Here is a 12476-nt window from a genome sequence, read left to right on the forward strand (position 1 = left end):
ACACTAAAACCCAAAAAGGCAGCAAACTTTTTTTTTTTTTTTATTACAACCAACTGCAACGTGTTTTATTTTGACTAATGGACATAAAACATAGTGCTTTTTAAGTGGAAGGAAAATGTTTTTGGAGATAAAACTTTTCAAAGGGTGTTTATTTGTTTTTAGTCCAGTTTATATTACAGGAAACACACCAGACAGCTGGGAATAAAATCGGAACAACTTTAAAGTTAAGAGACTAAATATTATCCCAGCCACTATAAATGTGGCTATCTGGAGTGTAGAACAACCATTGTCATCCACCCACCATTTAGACAGAGCATCAGTTTGAGAAGCTCCAGAGACCCACAGCTCAGGTAGGAGCTTTGGCCTTCATGCGAAAAGCTAAGTGTCAGGGAAAGGTCATATTCAATACACCATCTACGTGTTAAAACAGGGTGGTGAAAGTGTGATGCTGCAGGCAGGTGAAAAATAAATTTCATTAGGGGTTGAAATATATTTAAGGCAGCCATAAAACCCAATAGAAAACAATCTGGCGTGCAAAACAAATCTGTATTTTGTTTGTTCTCTAATGGAAGAATACAGTTTCAAAGTGCAGATTGCCAATTACTTCAACTTCCATTATTTACTTGTAGAATAATCCAGAAATATATCAATTTATCTATTGATGTAGTCAATTATTTATTCATAGCACACATTTTGGAGTCAAGCCCTCCATGAGATAAACAAGGAAGAATAACGTCATGGCCTTGGCTTGACATGCCAAACACACAGGAGTCTTTCCCCTGCAGCATCCTGCTTCTGATGAAAACGTCTACCACACAGGATGAGTTTAAGTCGAGTTCAAACCAACAGGTGTCCCCCTTGCAAATTACTTGAGGAAGAAAACACACAACTCGCCTTTATACAGGAAACATTCACACGAGGAAGAAGAGCCACAGGCTGAAGAGTAGAGTAAAAATTAGTTTAATCTGCAGTAAAAGAGGTAAAAGTTTACTGCAAAGGGTAAAAACAAATCAAACACACAAGCTTAAAACTGTCAAAACAGTGAATAAATATTCATCCAAATCACAGAATTGGTGAGGAAAGCAAGGATTTGAATTCATCTTCTATACAGCAGCAGCAGATCAAAACAAGGATTATTTACAATAATGTAAGAAGCAGCCAGGGAGCAAGAGGCTTTGTGAAGTTAGATTTGCGATGTACAGAGGCTCCGTTTCATTAAAAAAAATAATAAAAAATTCAACTTGATGCCACTTGAGCACCACCTACTGGTGGTCAAATAAATTACAACAAACTAGAAAGTTCAGAAAGTGTGGATATGCATTGTTAAATATATACAACCTGTTAAGTAAAAATAATTATCTTGATATACAGATATTCTTGCTGTAGTTAAAATACGTAAAGAAACTGAATTGTACTTTACAGAGGTTAGCAGTAATTTGTGCACAGAGAACTATGTTTGTTTATGATTATTACAAAATAACTTCTTTTGGCATAAAGAATATTGCTCAAAGTTCCTGAGTTGGTCCAGTCACCCAGTGATTGAAGTCATTCTAATAAATACAGTACATTAAAAAAACACAAACAAACAAAAAAACAAATTGCAGTACAGAGACACAAGAGATTACAATACTTTAGCTCAAGTTGCTGTGCTGTGTGTAAAAAATCCCCGACAAGTCAGCAGAAAAGTTAAAGATTGTGCAAGAAGTAGCTTTAGAAATGACAATTTTTAAAACATTACTCATTTTGGCCCAAATGCAGCCACCCGCAAAGACTCGTCACTACATGGCTCAGTTAAAGGAGAAGCATAATGCTCCGCCCGGCTTCACTCGTCCCTCCCCGGGTCGATGGATGCTCTAACCCTTCACTGCTCCCCACGGCTGCAGGGCGGCCTGAGGCAGGATGAACTGTGGAGACGGCTGCGGTACGAGGTAGTAACCAAAAACCTGCTGCGGCGGAGGAGGCGGCGCAGGGGACGCACACACTGTGGTGAGGAACACCGGAGCCCCCTTCTTGTACTGGGACCACACCGGTGTCGGATGGTAGAAGTACTGGAGATTGGCGGGAATCTGAGCAATAAAACAGATTGGAGAGAGCTCAAGATAACAGCAAAGATGCAGAAATATTTTTTTCCTTCCTTTTAAAAAAAAAAGAAAAAAGAAAAAAAGAAATAATGACGAATCTTCACGAGAGTCTGACTTAGCAGCTGACACACTTAAAGACAGAGCATCTCTTTACTTCCTTTTAAGGACTTGCAAAGTTTTTATTAAGATGAATAACTCATTTTACCGTTTTTTATTAAAATAAAACCTTTACCATGACACTGTCAACAGATAAGTCCTTGAATGCATTAAACTTGATTAAATTATTCAATTTTGAGGGGGAAAAAATTACCACAGATGGGCTGCAACACAACATGTCCTATTCCTTCATAATCTCCATGGTTTCACTACGAGCCACACTGGGAAACCAAACACCAGAACAGAATTTCAGGAGTTTTATTAAGAAATATTGGTGTTGAAATTTAGGTCTAAAAAATATAGAATCTTTGTAAACAAGCTGGTCGTCCAAGTTCCTGTTTTCAAGCTTGTGTTTTTATACACCAGCAGATTTTAGAGAACTGTAACTCTAAATCTGATCTTGAGTCATTTGAGGACAGGACCAGGAGTTACACAAAGTGACTTCCTTTTTTTTTTTTTTTTTTTAGAAACAATAATATAAACAAAGGGATGAATAAATAATCGCCACAAGTGGTCCCCCTCTCAAATTTACGCTGAAAAGATTTTACCACCACTGCTAAACTAACCCTTGGTGGCACCAGTGAACATGTACATTTCAAAACACAGTTTATTTGTTCCTGAAGATTGTTTAAATGCCTTATCCAGTTCTTGCATCATACACAAGTCAGCTCTCTAGAACGGGATGCATCATAGTTAAACCCGTGTCATAAAATACACCAACAAGTATTTATGGCATCTGGATGTGCATGTAGGAGTCAAATTACAGCGCCTACGTTCGTGGTGATGAGAGAATGTGTTGTTCTTAGCGTGTCTGTAGCTTATCAGCCTGAGTTTTTCAAACAATAAAGCTCTAATAACTCAAATGACCCCATCAAGTGACAGAATCAGTAACACACCTTATTCTTTCTGATGTATCTGACTTTATTTAGTGCGTCTCCGTTCCCCTTCCGGATTCTGGGTACCATCGTCACTGTGTAGGCGTTGCCGTCTGCTGCCTCCTTCTTCTCTTGCTCCTCCAGCTTCTTGTTCTCCTCCACCTCTCCATCCTTGGCCTCCTCCTCCGTGTCGCTAGACGAGGCAGAGCCGCAGTCTGACGAGGAGGCAGAGTGGTAATCTGACGTGTCCAGGTTGACGGAGGAGTCATCCCGGTCCCCCTTTGCGCTCCCGTCTTCCTCCTCCTCTTCTTCACGGAAGCGAGCTATTGTAAAAGGTCTGCCGTTTTCCCCAGACCTGCGAGTGAGAAAGTGAGTAATTGTAAATGCTGGGCCAGGGAGAGTCACTCATAGTTCTACTTTAGTGAATCAATGACTCATGCAGCTGTAACGTGTCTGTGTGCTGAAACAAGCCGTCCGGTGACTCACCTTGCACACACCTCCAGTGGGTCGATCCACAGAGTTATCTCAGGTGGAAGTCCCAGCTCGCTGGCCGTGAGCTCGCTCTCCTCACAGGCCTTCAGCACCACCGCATCGCAAGGGCCGTCTTTATTTATCCGGATACACCTGTCAACGTTTGCGTTCATGTTAGGAGAGAAATCTAGAAGCTTTGGATGGAACCAGACTGCATTCATCAAAAGTTGGACCGAAGGCCGTGCACTGATGCCTACCTGTATGCCTGGCCTTTGCTGGGGCTGTCAGGGTACCAGTGGTCGCAGTATTTGTCGCACAGAAGTTTCTGCAGCTTCTCCGCAAACAGCTCCGCTATGGCTTCATCCAGCTTCCCTCTGGCCACCACCAGGCGCTTCAGGAAGTCGACTCCAGCTTTTACCTCCCTCTTCATTTTTCTTTTTTTCTGTAAATAACACAATAAAAAGTTACTGTTGCTGCCAATTATCTCCACATTTCTGCTTATGTGCTTCGACTTCCCTTTATCGGGATCAGGAGGATTAGGAACTTCAGGGGCAGAGATAAAAATACTCCCCTAAGCCACCCCCTGCCGTCCCCCCATGCCTCTATTTAAATAGCAGAAAGGGCAAGTGGAAAACTGTGAGGAATTTACAGATGCTTGACACGGCTCCGAAGTGGAAAACACCCACGGTTTTTACACAGGCAAACAAGATGCAAACTAGCTGCTGCTGCTGCCGTGTTGCCAAGTGAATGTAAATACGCTGCTCGCTCTGCGGTGTTTATCTTCTGATAGCGCGGCTGTTTGGAGCAGGTTGACCAAAGAGGCCAAGGCAGCTGAGAGCGTGCAGCTGCTCTAACCTAACGCCACGCGTGCTCACATCCTGAGGCCCCGGCGGAAGACTCGCACCTTGAACCTTTGCGGTGCAGACGGCTGTTTGTTATCGCAGCTTCACTCTGAGTGAGGTGTTCAGACGGAAAATTGTTATTTGTTCTGAGAAGCGCAGAGACGGCCTCTCCCTCAAGAGCGGCAAAGAGAGACACAACAAGCCAGCGGCTTCAGATCCCTAACAAACGATCGGGCCGTTACGTGAGAGCAAACACGCGCTGCCCAGCCTTGTGTTTAGACAGCAAAACAGCAGCTGCAGCACAAGTCAATAAGTGTCCAAAGAAAATAACATGCTTTCTATTTAAAGATGTTTTCGGTTTCCATCTACCCTGTGAGTTCAATGTTGTGCTGACCTAAACAGGTAAAAATACAATGAAAGGATGCGACCTTGGCAGGCAACAATAATTTTTATTGAATGATTTATTCTAAAAATCACAGATTATAAAACTTAGAACCCAGCTAATAATGTGTTAACATGAAAAAAAAATTATCACTGAAATCCATACCAGGGTTTATAAAAATGAACCTTGATTCAAAGTCATTTCAGTAAGATCAAATTTTGCTGTGCACTGCTCTTCAGCTGGCTGAAAGAAGCTACTGCCCTTTTACCATGCTGATTGGAAAAGGATTAAATTCAGGCTCATACGTACGTGAAAACTAATGCAACATGGGTAAAATAAAAAAAAAAACATTTCCATTTTATTTTCACAACGATAAGAATTTATTTCTGTTTTAATTACAAAATTCATTGCATGTTTTAAGTTTTACGTCGACAGACTTTGAGGTTGTCAGACGCACAAGTGAGAATCTTAAAGTAGTTCATGCAGGTGAGATAGACTACTGAGATACTGTGGGTTCATTGTCAACATAACTTTGTCAAACTTAAATTTTAACAAAGTTTTTCTTAGCATTAACAATCCTATAAAAGCACACAAACTGCAACCAGTTATTCCTAGTAATTCAACTGGAACGGTTTCCAGTCAAATTTGTGGATTACATGATTATATACACCTAAAAATTATTTTATAGCCAACAAAAATTAATCCTGGATGATTTTTTGGAGAAAAACTTCATTTTATTACTATCCTTTTTCACTAGACATGAGCCGGTAATTGTATCCAGTTTGAGGATTTGAAATGCTAAGATTGCAAAAAGTTTCTGCAACTCTGAAAATTTGCATAAATTTCTTTTATTGAGATGTCAATAAAATAAAGAGGAGCAAACATCTCACATGGAGCATGAAGGTGAGATTAACTACCAACATATTAATAGTTAGTATTTTAATATTGATATCAACTAATATTAGTATTAACTATAATATTAGTATTAATATTAAGTGTAATATTTGCTGTAATTAAAATAACTAAAATAAAATCCACATTTTCAGCGGCATTAATACAACTGCTGCCGGTCAGCTGCCTGAAAGAAAGCTACTACACTTTAATCCTGCTTACAAAGCAGGTAAACTTTACTCCAAATATTGTGTGTGTGTGTGTGTATATATATATATATATATATATATATATATATATATATATATATATATATACTGGGGACATTTTTCGTATAACACTGTAATAAAACCACAAGCCAACAACTGAGATGTGGCTGCAGGCTTTGCGAATAGCCAAGAGTAAAAACCAAATACTATCAATTTTGTTTACACAAAAATCACAAAGGTCAAAGGGTAAAATATTCAGCTCAATAACCTGAAAACTCGACTATGTATAAATCAATATGCTGTGGTCTTATTGTTTTCAATAAAAGCACTGTGATCACACAAAACACTTCTGTTTTAATTTTTTTTGCTTAAATATTGTTTTATTTCCCTCAAACGTCCTCCTGATACCAGCCCACGTCTTCCTTCAATAATAAACTGTTAGCAGCCTATCAGTGACGTCAGATTTTCACCATTCCTTCTGATTATTAAATGTGGTTCTTGTCCTTGATGTCAGATTTCAAATGAGAACATTGTAAGACATACAACTACTTATTCAGTGCTCTCCTAATGGCTTTCATTGAACAATTGAATCACAATGCTGAGCAACCATGAATATAACCCGATTGCTTGTCGTATTCTGAATTGACACACTTGATCTAATTAACAGCTCGGACATACTCCTTAGAAAAGCCCCCATAGCTCAGAGCACAGCAGGTCTTTAATTCTCCCAGTCCTCACAAATGGTCTATTCTGAAACACTCCGATTAGTTTACAGACAGAGATAGCGAGTTTCCGTGTTTTAAAATATCCTGGGGCATAAATCTCTCTTCTAGCGTGATAAAAATAAAGTAAGCACAAAGTTATCTGTAAATGTGCTTTGCAAAAAAAGATAGAAAAACACTGCGTGCCCCTTTTAGTCGTTTTGCTTTCGTTATATCCAAGTTACTTGGATATAACGAAATAAACTGTTATATCCAAATAAATTGGATACTCCTAGTGGGACAATGAGAAGACAAAGCACACATGTCCACAACGTGATACGCAGCGTGGGCACGTGTTAGTGTGAGGCTGTCCGGTGATAATATTCGTCATAATTGAAATAATTGTTACAAAATCAACATTTTCATTCTTTTTTATGATACTTTTTACTGTAAAAGGAAACTTCACTCTACAGACAGGAAAAAAAAAACACGTTTGGGTTTTTTTGTTTGACGGAGCGGAAAGCCCCAAGTGGAAACTCAGAAAGTTGGCAGAAACCAGCCTACGAAGCGTAATTTCAGCGCAAGAGTTAACATTTTGAACATAACCAAAAACACCCAATATTAATTTTGAAGTCCGGTTCATATATATATATATATATATATATATATATATATATATATATATATATATATATATATATATATATATATATATAAAGTTTTAAGCTGCTATAAATTAATTAAAACGTATAAATGTAAAAAAAAAGACAACAAAAAAAACAATCCATTCAATAAAAGCCGACTAGAGAGAAATTACTTTTAAAAAAAGTGTTAAAATGCCTCGCTTTCGTTTCAAAAACATTTAAAGTAAAGTACAAGAGGTACAACACTCACATGTGTTAATAAAGTATCCTTTTAGTGGAAACCCCGTGAATCTATCCGCTTTCCTCTCGTCGTGCCTGCCCGTCCGTCTGCTCTGAATGTTGTTGGAGTTATTATGGTTCGCACATGTTGCTTCCTTGTTCTCTTGCTCTGCTGCTGCAACAAGGACGTAACGTTACCGTAAGCGTGACTCACTTCCTGTGAGTACGCGCTGACGGGCTGCCTCCCAGACCGACGCCCCAAATATGGTCAATTCAGATAACCAGCTGAACATGGAGTTTTCTTTATGGTTGTTCTACTACCTTGGTGATGAAATATGAAGCAATAAGAATGCCCCGGAACTTTCTAATAAACGAGGTCTCTTTTTACACATCCGGTATCCATTGTTCTTTCTAGCCACGTTGTTCAAAATCCTGCCACAATAATACAATTGATCAGTTACCATTAGTATTACTTAATACATCACATTTTATGAACACCGGTTTTAAAAAGTTCAAAACTGCTGCGGTTTAAGTCATTTTGTGATGCCAGAAAATCTGTTTTTCTGCCTGAATGAAATATGAAGTATAACGCATCAACACACATCACCTGCTGCTGCACACTGCCAACCAGCTGACTGAATGGAGGCCAACGCTGCTTACAAGAAAGACAAAACGGGTCAATTTGGAATTAAGAAATATCTGTTATTGTACCTTAAAAAGTGCTGCGTTTTATATTTATAAGGCTGAGCAAAAGGGAAAATAACCATATTTAGTAGTATATATAACACAAAAATATATTTATAAAAACTTATATCTTGCATTATTATTTTTGGCAGCTGCGAGAATAATTGAATATTGAATATTTTTGAATTTAAAGAAGTTAAAAAATAATTTAGGTTTTCAGAAAATAATTAGTAAAAAAAAACAGAAATATTGTGAAAATGTGGTGTTTTTAGGTAAGATTAATACCCAAAAACTGATTCTCACACAGGATCATGACTATGAGTTATTAAGTTAAAAAGAACTAAGATGGAGGACTCCAAAAACTAAGTTGAGATTATTCAAAGTAAAATCAATAAAAAATATGGAAGAACAAGAAAAACGTATACAGGAAAAAAAATCTGTGTCATGTAACAACATTCCCAAACAAACTGTATTTGGGCAGTCTGGTTTCGTAATGAGAGGCTGCATGTCAAGCACAAAAATGACAAATCAGAAAACAAACAACTGAATAAATTGTCATGAAGTGTAAAGTATAAATATGGAAATGCAATTAAAGAAAAATAAGGAAATGCAAAAACAGTCAAAACATACAATGGGTTCTTTTCCATAGAGCCTGTTTTTGTGTTCAGTACAGGAAATGTGTGTGTAACACTTCCTGTTCTATGTCCCTACCAGAGTTACATCACATTCATTGTTTAGAAATTGGATTTGCATGCAGACACTTGTACTATTTATTCCCTCAATTAAAAAAAAAAAACTTTACGATGTTAATCCTGAGTTTTAAAAAAATGTCCTCAACAAACCAAAAACTAACAGAATAATTATTAAGTGCTATTGTGCTAACCAGGTTCCAATTTTTGAAAAAGGCAATAGTGGAAATTAAAAGATGAAATAATACCTTACCAGATCAGAATTGATGCAGGTTAAATGATTCAGATCAGAAAAACTTCTGACAGTCTGACATTTCCACATGGCTAATCAGGTAAATATGAACAATCAGCACTCTGCAGTGTTTATATCCACTTCTTTCTCCATTGATTGTTCACGGAAATAAGGAACAGAAAATGTCAGGTCATGTCAGCCTGGACAGAAAGCCACAAATAAATTGAGATGACTTCAGTAAGTAAACAAAACGGATTAAACTCAATTGTTTATTTTTCTCTGTTATTTTCTTTCTGCCATGTTATAAAATGCTAACAATTCTTTTGATCTTTTTAAAAATTATTATTATTATTGCTATCAGTAGCATCTGAATAAGATAAACATGTTGGGCTGTACTGCGACAGACTGGCGACATGTCCAGGGTGACCCCGCCTCCCGCCCGGAACGTCAGCTGGAGAGGCACCAGCACCCCTCCGGACCCCACTAAGGGGCAAGGGTGTAAAGAAAATGGATGGATGGATGTTGCGCTGTACTTTGTTGCTCAGTGGTTAAGTTGCTATATCCGTCTGCTACCACAAGGCGGAGCTGTAACCCTGGCAGTGCTGATGTCTCGCTCTAAAAAACACGTGTTTACTCATGGTGAACAAAAAAAAAACCTGCAGCAGCTGAAAAGAAAGTTGTCCAGACGTGATCCCTCAACGATACATCTGTGATACAGGTGAGTTATGCGTGTCAGCTTTCTTCTCCTGCAGCAGGAGGTTTTCTATGATTTGTTTATCAGAGATAAAAGACATTTAAACCACACCCTTGTACAGAATTGTTATTTCCTCCAGGCTACCTGAAGGCTGAGATTTCTTTCTTTGAACTATGTTGTTTTAGGCAGAAAACTACACCACAACAATGCAATTCCCACTGTAAAATCTAATGAATTTATTCAATCCAGCTTCAATGTTGGAGGCAATCAACAATCACAACAAAATCATGTAATATTTTGTGCAATGACTCATGGCCGAACTGTGAAAATGAGAGGAAAGCTTTCATTTTGAAACATTAAAAAATGGTTTCCAAAAATAATATCAATATGAAACAAAATAACTGTAAAATTACTCTAAGTGTGAAGACACTCACAGGCCACATTATTAGGCACACCTTTCTGTTACCAGGTTGAACCCCATTCGGCCTTCAGAACTGCTTAATTGTTTCTGCCGTAGATTCAACACGGTGTGTAAAACATCAGCTACCCCATGTCCTAAATGAGATCCACTGGAAGGCAGTGAACTCATTGATGTCTATAGGGGACCAGTTTAAACACGTTTGATTTGAGTTTTGTGAGAAGATGCATTATCCTACTGAATGTAATCATTAGGAGACGGGTACGCTGTGGGGTTCTCAGCGACAGTGCTCAGTTGGTGCAAAGCGACCCAAGGTGTGCCAATACATTATTTTCCATAACATCAAGCTACCACCACCATTCAAATTCTGAAATTAATTTTATCCTTGTCCATTTTTGTTCCACTTATGTGAATTGGATCCCTATTTTTCTGTTCTTGTTGAACAGGATTGGGACTTATTGTGGACTTCTGTGTGCAGATTTAGGCCATCTGCTTTCAGAAATGGTATTTCATATACCTTGATTGTAATCAGTCTTTAATTGACCTACAATTGCTTTTTTACGATGCTCATCTGAGCTCTCACATAAGGTATTTTTACCTCTATTTCTTAACTTATTTTATTCCCGCTAAATAAATGTACCCAAAATAATAATACTCGGGAGTAAGATTATATCAATCAATATGGAAAGTGTACTTAAAACAACTTTTATAGTAAGAGCTATAAAACTACTATCAGTTTTAATGTTTTTATAGCATCACAAATATAAAAGTCTTATTTTACAGGAGTTCAATGATGTATCTCTAGCTTCCTCTGTTTTTAGTTTTAGGAAATAGTAAACTGTAAGCAGTGTTTCTGTGACATAGACTCGGCCTTCTTTCGACCACAGACCTCTAGCCACAACAAGGAATGAGTCACTGGGTTTCAGATCAATACTGCACCCATAAATACCAACAATAGCAGCAACACAGACTCAGAGACTGAAGGTCTGACACAGTGAAATCATATCATATTAATAATACAGCCATGGGACTGTTTGTTCTCCTCATACTCCCGCTCTTTGTTTTTTATCAGTCCAGATTGGTGTTAAAATTATCTACGTGATAATTTGGCTATTTTTATGCTTACTTTTTAAAGGAAAGACTAAATAAAAATGTCCAAGTTCTTACTCCTTTGTGTGCAGTTGAAGAAGTTCAGCAAAGTATCTTAAAACACTGTAAAAATGTTGAGGACAGAAAGAAAGTGAGAAAAGTGTAAGCACTTTACAGCCCCTGTGAACGCACACACCAGACTGAAAACTATGATCTCTTTCATAACTCACTTGTATGGCATTTATGTTCCCCAATAACATATAATGTCATTATTTTTGTTGTTTTGAAAACAGTGTAAAGGCTTAAAGTTTTGTTCAATTTTACCCACATTATATTTATACAGATACAATTTCATTATTTGTTTTTGAAAAACATTTGTCCTATTAAACATTTCTTCTGTTTTACTTTTTCATCATAATCTATTTCAGATCATCAAACTAATTTTTAAAACTGGACAATTAAAAAAAAATCTATAATTTAATAAGGGAAATTAAACTGAATAACAAAAGTTATATGAGCAAAACAGTTCATGCTATAAATGTCAACAGATAAAAATGGTGCTTTTACAAATATATAAAAACAATACCTTGGTTGTTGATGGTGTATGCTCTGTATTAGCCGATCCTGATTCTGTAGCATAAAAACCACATTGGAAGCATCAGGACCACTAGAAGCTGTTTTTGTATCCGAGAACCTCTTGTCCTCAACCTTTATGTTATCTATTCTCAACAGCAGGATGATGGTTGCTGGATGTCATTAGGTAAATGTTATGGTGATGCCACTTGCCTGGGATCACATGCCAGAGTTGTATCATCCAGCACACTTGAAGGCACTTTTCTTTTTATGCAGGGCTCCGACTCTCACTCTGCCTCATCTCTCACTCCAGCCTCACACATGACTCTCTGGCACCTTTAGGTTGCCGCGTTGTGCGAGAACTTAGGGAAAGTGTGTTAGATCTGTGCAGAGATGTCTTATCACCCCTGGCTCGACTGGATCAAACTCACTGGCCCAGATGCCAACTCAAGAGTGAATTATCGCTGAGAGGGTGCCTGAGAGAGATGGAAATAGACAGAGAGGAAAGAGGGGGGAGGTGAGAGGTAGAAATGTGTTTTATAGAGTGGGTGCCCTTTTTTGTATTGATTAGCATTGTTTTGGCTACAGGTGGAAATTAAATTGCTTTTTCTCTCCTTTGTTTCCCT

The 12476-nt window shown here is 37.9% G+C and overlaps 1 protein-coding gene across 1 annotated transcript; it reads right to left on the bottom strand.

Annotated features, from left to right (window-relative positions):
* Positions 1-944: 944 nt before the first annotated feature.
* LOC106919189 (maternal B9.15 protein) lies at positions 945-7701 on the bottom strand. The gene is made up of 5 exons (XM_014989395.2): positions 7503-7701; positions 3841-4025; positions 3599-3736; positions 3134-3467; positions 945-2066 (listed from the first exon to the last, which is right to left on the bottom strand). The coding sequence occupies exons 2-5, from the start codon at positions 4011-4013 to the stop codon at positions 1854-1856; spliced, it is 858 nt and encodes a 285-aa protein (XP_014844881.1). The 5' UTR covers positions 4014-4025; positions 7503-7701; the 3' UTR covers positions 945-1853.
* Positions 7702-12476: the final 4775 nt, after the last annotated feature.

Source organism: Poecilia mexicana, unplaced genomic scaffold, assembly GCF_051168715.1.
Source record: "Poecilia mexicana isolate PSO_F unplaced genomic scaffold, ASM5116871v1 scaffold_16, whole genome shotgun sequence".
Classification (NCBI taxonomy): Eukaryota; Metazoa; Chordata; class Actinopteri; order Cyprinodontiformes; family Poeciliidae; genus Poecilia; species Poecilia mexicana.

Coding starts and splice junctions, on each gene's coding strand:
- LOC106919189 (XM_014989395.2), bottom strand. CDS start 4,013: ATGAAGAGGGAGGTAAAAGCTGGAGTCGACTTCCTGAAGCGCCTGGTG. Junction 3,468..3,598: donor CCACTGGAGGTGTGTGCAAG/GTGAGTCACCGG, acceptor TCTCACTCGCAG/GTCTGGGGAAAACGGCAGAC. Junction 2,067..3,133: donor GATACATCAGAAAGAATAAG/GTGTGTTACTGA, acceptor TTTATTGCTCAG/ATTCCCGCCAATCTCCAGTA.